Source organism: Taudactylus pleione, unplaced genomic scaffold, assembly GCF_031769625.1.
Source record: "Taudactylus pleione unplaced genomic scaffold, aTauple2 ptg000696l, whole genome shotgun sequence".
Lineage (NCBI taxonomy): Eukaryota > Metazoa > Chordata > Amphibia > Anura > Myobatrachidae > Taudactylus > Taudactylus pleione.
The window spans coordinates 971,593-987,965 of record NW_028285098.1 but is presented as its reverse complement, the minus strand read 5'-3'; the positions used below and the strand labels follow the sequence as shown (position 1 = coordinate 987,965).

The window sequence follows — 16,373 nt, the reverse complement described above, 5'->3', positions numbered from 1 at the left end:
ATATCACAGGGAAGGAACATACAGACAGTGACTTACTATATTACAGTATAATGTGCAGAGGTTACAGTTATAGATCACAGGGAAGGAACATACAGACTGTGACTGACTATATTACAGTACAATATGCAGAGGTTACAGTTATAGATCACAGGGAAGGGACATACAGACTGTGACTGACTATATTACAGTATAATGTGCAGAGGTTAGTTATAGATCACAGGGAAGGGACATACAGACTGTGACTGACTATATTACAGTACAATGTGCAGAGGTTACAGATCACAGGGAAGGGACATACAGACTGTGACTGACTATATTACAGTACAATGTGCAGAGGTTACAGTTATAGATCACAGGGAAGGGACATACAGACTGTGACTGACTATATTACAGTACAATGTGCAGAGGTTACAGTTATAGATCACAGGGAAGGGACAGACAGACTGTGACTGACTATATTACAGTATAATGTGCAGAGGTTACAGTTATAGATCACAGGGAAGGGACATACAGACTGTGTGACTATATTACAGTACAATGTGCAGAGGTTGCAGTTATAGATCACAGGGAAGGGACATACACACTGTGACTATATTACAGTACAATGTGCAGAGGTTATAGTTACAGATCACAGGGAAGGGACATAAGGGACATACAGACATACATATAGTCAGTCACAGTCTGTATGTCCCTTCCCTGTGATATATAACTGTAACCTCTGCACATTGTACTGTAATATAGTCAGTCACAGTCTGTATGTCCCTTCCCTGTGATCTATAACTGTAACCTCTGCACATTGTACTGTAATATAGTCAGTCACAGTCTGTATGTCCCTTCCCTGTGACCTATAACTGTAACCTCTGCACATTGTACTGTAATATAGTTATATATCACAGGGAAGGGACATACACACTGACTGTAACCTCTGCACATTGTACTGTAATATAGTTATAGATCACAGGGAAGGGACATACACACTGACTGACTGTAACCTCTGTACATTGTACTGTAATATAGTTATCGATCACAGGGAAGGAACATAAGGGACATACAGACTGACTGACTATATTACAGTACAATGTGCAGAGGTTATAGATCACAGGGAAGGGACATACAGACTGTGACTGACTATATTACAGTACAATGTGCAGAGGTTACAGATCACAGGGAAGGGACATAAGGGACATACAGACTGTGACTGACTATATTACAGTACAATGTGCAGTTGTTACAGTTATAGGTCACAGGGAAGGGACATACGGACTGTGACTGACTATATTACAGTACAATGTGCAGAGGTTACAGTTATAGATCACAGGGAAGGGACATACAGACTGTGACTGACTGTATTACAGTACAATGTGCAGAGGTTACAGTTATAGATCACAGGGAAGGGACATACAGACTGTGACTGACTATATTACAGTACAATGTGCAGAGGTTACAGTTATAGATCACAGGGAAGGGACATACACACTGACTATATTACAGTACTGTGGGCCTGATTCAGACCCGCTCGCGAGCGGGTCGATGTTAGGCCACTGCGCACGCCAGAGCCGGCTCCGACGTGCGCATGCGCGAGACCTGGCTAGCGACGGGCGCTTCGTCGCTCCAGGTCTCGCACCAAAAGGGGGCGGCTGTCGATTTTGAGCGACAGCTCGCACTGTTTTGGAGGCGTGGCATGGGAGTGGCTTCACAAACTGAGGCGTTCCTATGCGAACGCTTACCGTTTGAAGGCGGCCCCACTGACTTCACCAGTGATGTTAGTGGGAGAGCTTCCGGATCTATTAGAGCCAGAAGCTCTCACAAGGGTCTCGTCGCAAGCCCAATGGTTGCAATGGTCTTGACCATCATCCTGGCCGCTCGCAATAGCTGTGGGTGGCTACCAACAGCTATGCGAGCGGCCGGGAGGCCGCTCCAAAAAAAAACAAAAAACGCCCTGATTCGAAGCGTCCGGCTCTGAATCAGGGCCTGTGTCCCTTTCCCTGTGACTTATAACTGTAACCTCTGCACCCTGGGCTGTGTATTGTGTGATCAGTGACAGCCGTGTGGCACCTTGGGCTGTGTATTGTGTGATCAGTGACAGCCGTGTGGCACCTTGGGCTGTGTATTGTGTGATCAGTGACAGCCGTGTGGCACCTTGGGCTGTGTATTGTGTGATCAGTGACAGCCGTGTGGCACCTTGGGCTGTGTATCGTGTCATCAGTTACTGCCGTGTGGCACCTTGGGGTGTGTATTGTGTCATCAGTGACAGCCGTGTGGCACTTTGGGCTGTGTATTGTGTGATCGTGACAGCCGTGTGGCACCTTGGGCTGTGTATTGTGTCATCAGTGACAGCCGTGTGGCACCTTGGGCTGTGTATCGTGTGATAAGTGACAGCCGTGTGGCACCTTGGGCTGTGTATCGTGTCATCAGTTACAGCCGTGTGGCACCTTGGGCTGTGTATTGTGTGATCAGTGACAGCCGTGTGGCACCTTGGGCTGTGTATTGTGTGATCGTGACAGCCGTGTGGCACCTTGGGCTGTGTATTGTGTCATCAGTGACAGCCGTGTGGCACCTTGGGCTGTGTATTGTGTCATCAGTGACAGCCGTGTGGCACCTTGGGCTGTGTATTGTGTCATCAGTGACAGCCGTGTGGCACCTTGGGCTGTGTATCGTGTGATCAGTGACAGCCGTGTGGCACCTTGGGCTGTGTATCGTGTCATCAGTTACAGCCGTGTGGCACCTTGGGCTGTGTATTGTGTCATCAGTGACAGCCGTTTGGCACCTTGGGCTGTGTACTGTGTCATCAGTGACAGCCGTGTGGCACTTTGGGCTGTGTATTGTGTGATCAGTGACAGCCGTGTGACACCTTCGGCTGTGTATCGTGTCATCAGTTACAGCCGTGTGGCACCTTGGGCTGTGTATTGTGTCATCAGTGACAGCCGTGTGGCACCTTGGGCTGTCTATTGTGTGATTAGTGACAGCCGTGTGGCACCTTTTTGGTTTTTGTCATAGTTTTTATTGATAAGTAAATATTACAATTACAACAAATAAACATTATAGTGGACAATCATGAGACCAGACATGTCACTTGTAATAAGGAAAATTAGCTGATAGGTCAGGAAGGGGTGGCTCAAGGGGCAGGCTGGCAGGGCTATTGTCTGGGGGCACAGCTGTATTCTGGTGATGTGCGGTGGCCTCAATGGCTGGGAGGCACACGTATAAAAACACAAATCTTTATATCAAAGCTCTGGAGCATGACAGTATGATAGAGGAGGGAGCATGACAGTATGATAGAGGAGGGAGTATGACAGTATGATAGAGGAGGGAGCATGACAGTATGATAGAGGAGGGAGCATGACAGTATGATAGAGGAGGGAGCATGACAGTATGATAGAGGAGGGAGCATGACAGTATGATAGAGGAGGGAGCGTGACAGTATGAGGGAGCATGACAGTGTGATAGAGGAGGGAGCATGACAGTATGATAGAGGAGGGAGTATGACAGAGGAGGGAGCATGACAGTATGATAGAGGAGGGAGCATGACAGTATGATAGAGGAGGGAGCATGACAGTATGACAGAGGAGGGAGCATGACAGTATGATAGAGGAGGGAGTATGACAGTATGATAGAGGAGGGAGCATGACAGTATGACAGAGGAGGGAGCATGGCAGTATAATAGAGGAGGGAGCATGACAGTATGATAGAGGAGGGAGCATGGCAGTATGATAGAGGAGGGAGCATGACAGTATGATAGAGGAGGGAGCGTGACAGTATGATAGAGGAGGGAGCGTGACAGTGTGATAGAGGAGGGAGCATGACAGTGTGATAGAGGAGGGAGCGTGACAGTGTGATAGAGGAGGGAGCGTGACAGTGTGATAGGAGGGAGCATGACAGTATAAGGGAGCGTGACAGTATGATAGAGGAGGGAGCGTGACAGTGTGATAGAGGAGGGAGCGTGACAGTGTGATAGAGGAGGGAGCGTGACAGTGTGATAGAGGAGGGAGCGTGACAGTGTGATAGAGGAGGGAGCGTGACAGTGTGATAGAGGAGGGAGCGTGACAGTGTGATAGAGGAGGGAGCATGACAGTATGATAGAGGAGGGAGCATGACAGTATGATAGAGGAGGGAGCATGGCAGTATGATAGAGGAGGGAGCATGACAGTATGATAGAGGAGGGAGCGTGACAGTATGATAGAGGAGGGAGCGTGACAGTATGATAGAGGAGGGAACAGAGGAGGGAGCGTGACAGTGTGACAGAGGAGGGAGCATGACAGGATGATAGAGGAGGGAGCATGACAGTATGATAGAGGAGGGAGCATGAGAGTATGACAGAGGAGGGAGCATGACAGTATGATAGAGGAGGGAGCATGACAGTGTGATAGAGGAGGGAGCATGACAGTATGATAGAGGAGGGAGCATGACAGTATGACAGAGGAGGGGAGCATGACAGTATGATAGAGGAGGGAGCATGACAGTATGACAGATGAGGGAGCGTGACAGTATGACAGAGGAGGGAGCATGAGAGTGTGATAGAGGAGGGAGCATGACAGTATGATAGAGGAGGGAGCATGACAGTATGATAGAGGAGGGAGCATGGCAGTATGATAGAGGAGGGAGCATGACAGTATGATAGAGGAGGGAGCGTGACAGTATGATAGAGGAGGGAGCGTGACAGTATGATAGAGGAGGGAACAGAGGAGGGAGCGTGACAGTGTGACAGAGGAGGGAGCATGACAGGATGATAGAGGAGGGAGCATGACAGTATGATAGAGGAGGGAGCATGACAGTATGACAGAGGAGGGAGCATGACAGTATGATAGAGGAGGGAGCATGACAGTGTGATAGAGGAGGGAGCATGACAGTATGATAGAGGAGGGAGCATGACAGTATGACAGAGGAGGGGAGCATGACAGTATGATAGAGGAGGGAGCATGACAGTATGACAGATGAGGGAGCGTGACAGTATGACAGATGAGGGAGCGTGACAGTATGACAGAGGAGGGAGCTTGAGAGTGTGATAGAGGAGGGAGCATGACAGTATGATAGAGGAGGGAGCATGACAGTATGATAGAGGAGGGAGTATGACAGTATGATAGAGGAGGGAGCATGACAGTATGATAGAGGAGGGAGCATGGCAGTATGATAGAGGAGGGAGCATGACAGTATGACAGAGGAGGGAGCATGACAGTATAATAGAGGAGGGAGCATGACAGTATGATAGAGGAGGGAGCATGGCAGTATGATAGAGGAGGGAGCGTGACAGTATGATAGAGGAGGGAGCATGACAGTATGATAGAGGAGGGAGCATGACAGTATGATAGAGGAGGGAGCATGGCAGTATGATAGAGGAGGGAGCATGACAGTATGATAGAGGAGGGAGCATGACAGTATGATAGAGGAGGGAGCATGACAGTATGATAGAGGAGGGAGCGTGACAGTGTGATAGAGGAGGGAGCATGACAGTGTGATAGAGGAGGGAGCGTGACAGTGTGATAGAGGAGGGAGCGTGACAGTGTGATAGGAGGGAGCATGACAGTATAAGGGAGCGTGACAGTATGATAGAGGAGGGAGCGTGACAGTGTGATAGAGGAGGGAGCGTGACAGTGTGATAGAGGAGGGAGCGTGACAGTGTGATAGAGGAGGGAGCGTGACAGTGTGATAGAGGAGGGAGCGTGACAGTGTGATAGAGGAGGGAGCATGGCAGTATGATAGAGGAGGGAGCATGACAGTATGATAGAGGAGGGAGCGTGACAGTATGATAGAGGAGGGAGCGTGACAGTATGATAGAGGAGGGAACAGAGGAGGGAGCGTGACAGTGTGACAGAGGAGGGAGCATGACAGGATGATAGAGGAGGGAGCATGACAGTATGATAGAGGAGGGAGCATGACAGTATGACAGAGGAGGGAGCATGACAGTATGATAGAGGAGGGAGCATGACAGTGTGATAGAGGAGGGAGCATGACAGTATGATAGAGGAGGGGAGCATGACAGTATGACAGAGGAGGGAGCATGACAGTATGAGGGAGCATGACAGTGTGATAGAGGAGGGAGCATGACAGTATGATAGAGGAGGGAGTATGACAGAGGAGGGAGCATGACCGTATGATAGAGGAGGGAGTATGACAGTATGATAGAGGAGGGAGCGTGACAGTATGATAGAGGAGGGAGTATGACAGTATGATAGAGGAGGGAGCGTGACAGTATGATAGAGGAGGGAGCGTGACAGTATGATAGAGGAGGGAGCGTGACAGTATGATAGAGGAGGGAGCGTGACAGTATGATAGAGGAGGGAGCGTGACAGTATGATAGAGGAGGGAGCGTGACAGTATGATAGAGGAGGGAGCGTGACAGTATGACAGAGGAGGGAGCATGACAGTATGACAGAGGAGGGAGCATGACAGTATGAGGGAGCATGAGAGTGTGATAGAGGAGGGAGCATGACAGTATGATAGAGGAGGGAGCATGACAGTATGATAGAGGAGGGAGCATGACAGTATGACAGAGGAGGGAGCATGGCAGTATAATAGAGGAGGGAGCATGACAGTATGAGGGAGCATGACAGTGTGATAGAGGAGGGAGCATGACAGTATGATAGAGGAGGGAGCATGACAGTATAATAGAGGAGGGAGCATGACAGTATGATAGAGGAGGGAGCATGGCAGTATAATAGAGGAGGGAGCATGACAGTATGATAGAGGAGGGAGCATGACAGTATGATAGAGGAGGGAGCGTGACAGTGTGATAGAGGAGGGAGCGTGACAGTGATAGAGGAGGGAGCGTGACAGTGTGATAGGAGGGAGCGTGACAGTATAATAGAGGAGGGAGCATGACAGTATGATAGAGGAGGGAGCATGACAGTATGATAGAGGAGGGAGCATGACAGTATGATAGAGGAGGGAGCGTGACAGTATGATAGAGGAGGGAGCGTGACAGTATGATAGAGGAGGGAGCGTGACAGTGTGATAGAGGAGGGAGCGTGACAGTGTGATAGAGGATGGAGCGTGACAGTGTGATAGAGGAGGGAGCGTGACAGTGTGATAGAGGAGGGAGCGTGACAGTGTGATAGAGGAGGGAGCGTGACAGTGTGATAGAGGAGGGAGCGTGACAGTATGATAGAGGAGGGAGCATGGCAGTATGATAGAGGAGGGAGCATGACAGTATGATAGAGGAGGGAGCGTGACAGTATGATAGAGGAGGGAGCGTGACAGTATGATAGAGGAGGGAACAGAGGAGGGAGCGTGACAGTGTGACAGAGGAGGGAGCATGACAGGATGATAGAGGAGGGAGCATGACAGTATGATAGAGGAGGGAGCATGACAGTATGACAGAGGAGGGAGCATGACAGTATGATAGAGGAGGGAGTATGACAGAGGAGGGAGCATGACCGTATGATAGAGGAGGGAGTATGACAGTATGATAGAGGAGGGAGCGTGACAGTGTGACAGAGGAGGGAGCATGACAGTATAATAGAGGAGGGAACACAGGAGGGAGCGTGACAGTGTGACAGAGGAGGGAGCATGACAGGATGATAGAGGAGGGAGCATGACAGTATGATAGAGGAGGGAGCATGACAGTATGATAGAGGAGGGAGCGTGACAGTATGATAGAGGAGGGAGCGTGACAGTATGATAGAGGAGGGAGCATGACAGTATGATAGAGGAGGGAACACAGGAGGGAGCGTGACAGTGTGACAGAGGAGGGAGCATGACAGTATGATAGAGGAGGGAGCATGACAGTATGATAGAGGAGGGAGCGTGACAGTATGACAGAGGAGGGAGCATGACAGTATGACAGAGGAGGGAGCATGACAGTATGATAGAGGAGGGAGCATGACAGAGGAGGGAGCATGACAGTATGATAGAGGAGGGAACAGAGGAGAGAGCGTGGCAGTATGATAGAGGAGGGAGCGTGACAGTGTGATAGAGGAGGGAGCGTGACAGTATGACAGAGGAGGGAGCATGACAGTATGACAGAGGAGGGAGCATGACAGTATGACAGAGGAGGGAGCATGACAGTATGATAGAGGAGGGAACAGAGGAGAGAGCGTGGCAGTATGATAGAGGAGGGAGCATGACAGTGTGACAGAGGAGGGAGCGTGACAGTGTGATAGAGGAGGGAGCGTGACAGTATGATAGAGGAGGGAGCGTGACAGTGTGACAGAGGAGGGAGCGTGACAGTATGACAGAGGAGGGAGCGTGACAGTGTGATAGAGGAGAGAGCGTGGCAGTATGATAGAGGAGGGAGCATGACAGTGTGACAGAGGAGGGAGCGTGACAGTGTGATAGAGGAAGGAGCATGACAGTGTGATAGAGGAGAGAGCGTGACGTGTGATAGAGGAGAGAGCGTGGCAGTATGATAGAGGAGGGAGCATGACAGTGTGACAGAGGAGGGAGCGTGACAGTGTGATAGAGGAAGGAGCGTGACAGTATGACAGAGGAGGGAGCATGACAGTGTGATAGAGGAGGGAGCATGACAGTGTGACAGAGGAGGGAGCGTGACAGTGTGATAGAGGAGGGAGCGTGACAGTGTGACAGAGTACTCCCTCCTCTATCATACTGTCATGCTCCCTCCTCTATCATACTGTCATGCTCCCTCCTCTATCATACTGTCATGCTCCCTCCTATCATACTGTCATATTCCCTCCTCTATCATACTGTCATGCTCCCTCCTCTATCATACTGTCATGCTCCCCTCCTCTATCATACTGTCATGCTCCCTCCTCTATCATACTGTCATGCTCCCTCCTCTATCATACTGTCATGCTCCCTCCTCTGTCACACTGTCACGCTCCCTCCTCTGTTCCCTCCTCTATCATACTGTCATGCTCCCTCCTCTATCATACTGTCATGCTCCCTCCTCTATCACACTGTCACGCTCCCTCCTCTATCATACTGTCACGCTCCCTCCTCTATCATACTGTCACGCTCCCTCCTCCATCACACTGTCACGCTCCCTCCTCTATCATACTGTCACGCTCCCTCCTCTATCATACTGTCACGCTCCCTCCTCTATCATACTGTCATGCTCCCTCCTCTATCATACTGTCATGCTCCCCTCCTCTATCATACTGTCATGCTCCCTCCTCTATCATACTGTCATGCTCCCTCCTCTATCATACTGTCACGCTCCCTCCTCTATCATACTGTCACGCTCCCTCCTCTATCATACTGTCATGCTCCCTCATACTGTCATGCTCCCTCCTCTGTCATACTGTCATGCTCCCTCCTCTATCATACTGTCATGCTCCCTCCTCTATCATACTGTCATGCTCCCTCCTCTGTCATACTGTCATGCTCCCTCCTCTATCATACTGTCACGCTCCCTCCTCTGTCACACTGTCATGCTCCCTCCTCTGAAAGAGCGCTCGCTCTGAATCAGGGTGTTTTTTTTTTTTGTGCGGCCTCCTGTCTGCTCACATAGCCATTGTGAGCGGCCAGGTGATTGCCTCGACCATCGGGGCTTGCGACGAGACCCTTTTGGTAGGGTCTCGTTCCCGCAAGCCCCAGTGGGCTTCTGGCTCTTAATAGAGCTCTTAATAGAGCCGGAAGCTCACCACTGACATCACTCGTGATGTCAGTGGGTCCGCCCCCAAACGGCAGGCGATCCGTCGGGAACGCCTCCGTTTGGCCAGCCACCCCCCCTGCCCGCCTCCAAAACGGGGCGAGCTGTCAATCAAAATCGTCAGCCGCCCCCTTCTGGTGCGAGACCCGGAACGACGGAGCGCCCGTCGCTAGCCGGGTATCTCGCATGCGCACGTTGGAGCCGGCTCTGACGTGCGCAGTGTCCAAACATGGACCCACTCGTGAGCGCATAGCGCTTGCGAGTGGGTCTGAATCAGGCCCATAGTCCCTCTCTGGCACCATGTAAAGCTAGCAGTCAGCCTCATGTTGTGCTGGTTATTGTCATATTGCCCCCTGTAACCAGTGGGTTATATAATTAATTTCTACGTAGGCATATAAGTTGTAATACCTATACCCTTGCTAGGCCCCATTGAGGTTTGTAAAAGGACATTGTATTGATATAGTTCTAGTCCATGCACAGACTGGTCAGATAACCTTTTAGGTTCAAACATTAAGGGGCCCTGACTTGTAGATGTAGAATGAGCCCCTTCATACCTTTTCATGGTGTTATCAGTAGACCGTGAACCACATACCAGTGGGTTGAACATTGTAATGGAGCAAACACACGGTCAGATTTAGTCTATATGAACGATAACTATTTTAAAAATCGTTCATATCTGAAAGTAAATCTGACGTGTGACACCAACGATGAATGAAGCATGTTCCTGTCTGTCAGATAACCATATCTGACATCTGATGTGATTGCTGTCAGATTTGGACGATTTCATTCATTTTAATACTGTCTGAAATCGTTGGTAAATCATTCAAATCGTTCATCTGACAGATCTGACCGTGTGTATGCACCATAAGATGTGTAGAGACGCTAAGTATTATGGGTAACTAATAGTGATGTCCATATTCTACACACAAAGGGGCTTTGAAACTCCAGACATTCTAGGACGTCATTACTGTATTTCTTTGCCTGGTAGTATATGTTCGTGCTTACAGAGCATGTGCAAGAGGTAAGAATGGTCCATGCTATGCTGTACCAATCAGTGCTGGGTACTCAGTATGTAACTAATATGGGCTTCATATCCGGAAAGCCAATACCCAGACAAAGGCTCTTCGTGTATGGACCTGAGACTGCGGTAGGGTGCTGTTCATACATCTCATCGGTAAAGAGGCGAAGCAGGAAGCGTTTTAGCGGCACATGAAGTGCTGCTATAATTTACTCCCTTATGTTGAAGAGGATGAACTACCGGTGTCATCTGAATATATAGACCAAAGGTGAGTATACTGTATACTTTGTATGTTAATTGTTTGTTAGTTACTTGTAAATAAAGTGTGTTAATTTGTACTCACTGAAATGGTCACACGTATATTCATTTACATCAGGATGAAACCCACCATTAGGCACCCTCCACTAATGGATCACTGTATAGACATTACATGATCTGTTAAGGTGCATACACACACAACGATTTTTTGAACGATTTTCGTTCATGCGCGTTCACATTTGTAGTTTGTAGCTCAGTCAGACTTGTCAACTCAACGATTTTCAGTAAGGAAATATGCAAAAATCGTTTGTAGTTCTAAAAAATCGTTCATTACATTTAAATGAACATCGTAAATGAACAACTTTAGTAAACGATTTTAGTTCATTTTTTCAAGGTAGAAAATAGTTTACTAAAATCGTTCATTAACTAAATCGTTGTGTGTGTGTGTGTGTGTGTATGTGTGTGTGTGTGTATGTGTGTGTGTGTGTCCTTATAGTTTCTTCCACTTAGCACATAACAATCCAACTCCATAATGTGATCATCACTAAGATATTTTACACCCGGATTATCACTGTAGAGACACTTAAGCTGGCCACACATCTAAAGATTATCTGTCCAACCAGCCAACTAGTAGATTGTATTCCTTACCAGATTTTAAATTCCAACCAATCAGCAATTTGCTCCCAGACGCTGAAAAATGGACCAAAACTCTTGTATGAACAAATAGTTTAGATCAAACATTTAACAAACTTGTCTGACGCCATTTTCATCTGTTTTCTGGTATTTAGGAGCAAATTGCTGATCATCAGTTACTCCCATACGTTACCAGATTCTCTTTCCAACCAATCAACTAGTTGTCTGGTTGGATGTAAGTTGTTCTAGTGTGTGGCCAGCTTTAGACCTGAGGAAAGCCTCTGTAACCAGCGCAATGCTGTGTTCCATAATTATATGCAGGAATAACCGGATCAGAGGCCATACCTCACTGACTGCGCACTTCTCGTCTCAGCAAATGATTTCATGAAGAGAGAACTAGTGGGTAAATGAGTAAGGGCCTGATTAGGAGTTGTGCGATAATGCCACCGCAGCTGTGATCCCGTACCTAGCTGCTGTGCGACTATATATGCAAATGACGCAAATGCCAAGGATTTTATGGGGCACCCACCAATGTCTTTGTTCGAGAATATGCATGTGTGCCGGTCCTGTACTGGGCATGTGCCGGTCCTGTACTAGGCATGTGCTGGTCCTGTACTGGGCATCTGCCGGTCCTGTACTGGGCATCTGCCGGTCCTGTACTGGGCAAGTGCTGGTCCTGTACTGGGCAATATCGCTCGCAGCTCAGCAGAAGACTGTCAGTAATTGACAATCTGCTGCCATTTTAAGGCAGGGAGGGGGCGGTGACGGATTCTGTTTCCTAAAACTACAGTCGTGTTGCTGCTATTGTGGGGCAGTGACGAGGCCAGGATCTGTACTTGGCATCTGCGGTCCTGTACTAGGCATGTGCCGGTCCTGTACTGGGCAAGTGCTGGTCCTGTACTGGGCAATATCGCTCGCAGCTCAGCAGAAGACTGTCAGTAATTGACAATCTGCTGCCATTTTAAGGCAGGGAGGGGGCGGTGACGGATTCTGTTTCCTAAAACTAGAGGCGTGTTGGTGCTATTGTGGGGCAGTGACGAGGCCAGGATCTGTACTTGGCATCTGCGGTCCTGTACTAGGCATGTGCCGGTCCTGTACTGGGCATCTGCCGGTCCTGTACTGGGCAAGTGCTGGTCCTGTACTGGGCAATATCGCTCGCAGCTCAGCAGAAGACTGTCAGTAATTGACAATCTGCTGCCATTTTAAGGCAGGGAGGGGGCGGTGACGGATTCTGTTTCCTAAAACTAGAGGCGTGTTGCTGCTATTGTGGGGCAGTGACGAGGCCAGGATCTGTTGGCTGATGGAGATTTCCTGGCCTCTTTTCAGCATCTGTGGTGGCCATTTGGCCAGGGGGGGATAGAGAGTGCCAGCTGTTATCACACTGACCAATGGTGCCCACCTGCAGACTGTCATAGTGTAATTCTGTATATTGCTCAGGACTAGAAGTCCCAGCATGCCCTGGATGAAGTGTGTGTGGGAGGGGGGTGGTTTGCGGCGAGTTGGGTACCAATGCTCTTTCTTGCACAGGGCACCAAAATCTCATACATATACGGCAAATAGATACTGAGAGAGAATTACATATAGACCAAGATAGAGAGACATTATCCATACATCAACAACTACTCCGCATCATAGTAATTACTTCTACTAAGAACTTAACATGTAACAATGTGTATCTGTTTATATATGGCCACAAATATACGCATAGATACATTACTATACACACATATACACATTACTATACACACACACATACATTACTACACACACATATACATTACTATACACACATACACATTACTATACACACACATACATTACTATACACACATATACATTACTATACACACACATACACATTACTATACACACACATACACATTACTATACACACACATATACATTACTATACACACACATATACATTACTATACACACACATACACATTACTATACACACACATATACATTACTATACACACACATGCATTACTATACACACATATGCATTTCTATACACACACATACATTACTATACACACACACATACATTACTATACACACATATACATTACTATACACACCCATACACATTACTATACACACACATACACATTACTATACACACACATACACATTACTATACACACACATATACATTACTATACACACACATACATTACTATACACACACACATATACATTACTATACACACATATACATTACTATACACACACATACACACATTACTATACACACACATATACATTACTATACACACATATACATTACTATACACACACATACACATTACTATACACACACATACACATTACTATACACACACATATACATTACTATACACACACATACATTACATTACTATACACACATATACATTACTATACACACACATATACATTACTATACACACACATATATACATTACTATACACACATATACATTACTATACACACACATACATTACTATACACACACATACATTACTATACACACACATATACATTACTATACACACACATACATTACTATACACACACATACATTACTATACACACATATACATTACTATACACACACATATACATTACTATACACACATATATACATTACTATACACACACATACATTACATTACTATACACACATATATACATTACTATACACACACATACATTACTATACACACATATACATTACTATACACACACATATACATTACTATACACACACATACATTACTATACACACATATACATTACTATACACACACATATACATTACTATACACACACATATATACATTACTATACACACATATATACATTACTATACACACACATACATTACTATACACACACATACATTACATTACTATACACACATATATACATTACTATACACACACATACATTACTATACACATATATACATTACTATACACACACATACATTACTATACACACACATATATACATTACTATACACACATATACATTACTATACACACACATATACATTACTATACACACACATACATTACTATACACATATATACATTACTATACACACACATACATTACTATACACACACATACATTACTATACACATACATACATACATACATTACTATACACAGATAGACACAGTGTAGATATAAGGAAGGTTGTACACAGCATGTACAGTGCACTCACCTGATTCTCTGTTCAATGCTGAAACACAAAATACACAATATAATATAATAGTATGAGATGAAATATACAAATCATCATTCACACTCTGGGCCTGATTCAGACCCGGTCACTAAGCTGCTGACGCTCGCTATGGGCGATTATCGCAGAACTTCATATGCGTTACAGTACGCATGCGAGAACCATTCGCTGCGGCCGGGAATCGTGCGCTCGTAGTACACAGACTGGACGCTACTTTGAGTGACAGATTGCGCCGTTTGTGGGTGGTGACGGGAAGGTGCTTGTGAACTGGGGGAGTGGCTGTGCGAACGCAGGCGTCTCTGAGCGTCAGAATGGCGTTTAATGGGTGTGCATGATTAGCAAAGTAGCGTCATTGAACACGTCACTTGGTTGTATGTTAGCCAGAACTGATCGCAGTGCTTGCGGTGGGGTTGTGTGTTATCTCAAGCGTTGCTTGCAGCTCCGATGGGTCTCCATGTTCCTGATTAATCAGACACTTCCTGGAGATGACGTGTACTAGGAGAGAAAGGTGTGCGGGCGGCTTTATCCTCCTGCGTACGCTCACTGCCATCGCTCTCTAAGACATAGAGGGCGTCCTTAAGCCAGACCGTGCGATCCCAGGATTTGCATACCCAGCCCCTTTTTGGAGCAAACAAGCGCAGCTTAACGACCGGGTCTGAATCCGGCCCAGTGTGTTCTCACTATTTCTTTTCTACATAATTATCTCATCCCAAACATACTTATTATGTGTTTTACTCATAATATATTTGAGATTCATTCCAGCATCAGACGGGCAGAAACGTTTCCCAACCCTCATGTTATTTGTTCTACTGTATTACTATTAGCACATTACTACATGTGTCCAAGTCTCCGTAATAACTGTATATCTTTATATACTTATCACAGAGAGAACACATATCATACATAGATGTCACTACTTACATAGTAATAACATGATACCCAGCAGTGACATGGTGCTGCTCCTTACTGACTGTATGACAGGTACAGAACACGTATCATACATAGATGTCACTACTTACATAGTAATAACATGATACCCAGCAGTGACATGGTGCTGCTCCTTACTGACTGTATGACAGGTACAGAACACGTATCATACATAGATGTCACTACTTACATAGTAATAACATGATACCCAGCAGTGACATGGTGCTGCTCCTTACTGACTGTATGACAGGTACAGAACACGTATCATACATAGATGTCACTACTTACATAGTAATAACATGATACCCAGCAGTGACATGGTGCTGCTCCTTACTGACTGTATGACAGGTACAGAACACGTATCATACATAGATGTCACTACTTACATAGTAATAACATGATACCCAGCAGTGACACGATGCTGCTCCTTACTGACTGTATGACAGGTACAGAACACGTATCATACATAGTAATAACATGATACCCAGCAGTGACATGGTGCTGCTCCTTACTGACTGTATGACAGGTACAGAACACGTATCATACATAGATGTCACTACTTACATAGTAATAACATGATACCCAGCAGTGACATGGTGCTGCTCCTTACTGACTGTATGACAGGTACAGAACACGTATCATACATAGATGTCACTACTTACATAGTAATAACATGATACCCAGCAGTGACATGGTGCTGCTCCTTACTGACTGTATGACAGGTACAGAACACGTATCATACATAGATGTCACT

General features: G+C 46.5%; 1 protein-coding gene and 1 long non-coding RNA gene across 2 annotated transcripts in view; one reads left to right on the top strand and one right to left on the bottom strand.

Moving 5' to 3' along the window:
• LOC148477726 (uncharacterized) overlaps window positions 1-16,373 on the top strand; it is a 274,964-nt gene that overhangs the window by 218,067 nt on the left and 40,524 nt on the right. The gene's annotated exons all lie outside the window — the stretch shown is intronic.
• The window catches only part of LOC148477727 (Fc receptor-like protein 3), a 99,974-nt gene that overhangs the window by 50,098 nt on the left and 33,503 nt on the right, over window positions 1-16,373 (bottom strand). Inside the window, exon 2 of the mRNA XM_088456304.1 lies at window positions 14,675-14,692. Coding sequence (XP_088312430.1) covers window positions 14,675-14,692 — 18 coding nt within the window. The remainder of the gene's footprint in view (window positions 1-14,674; window positions 14,693-16,373) is intronic.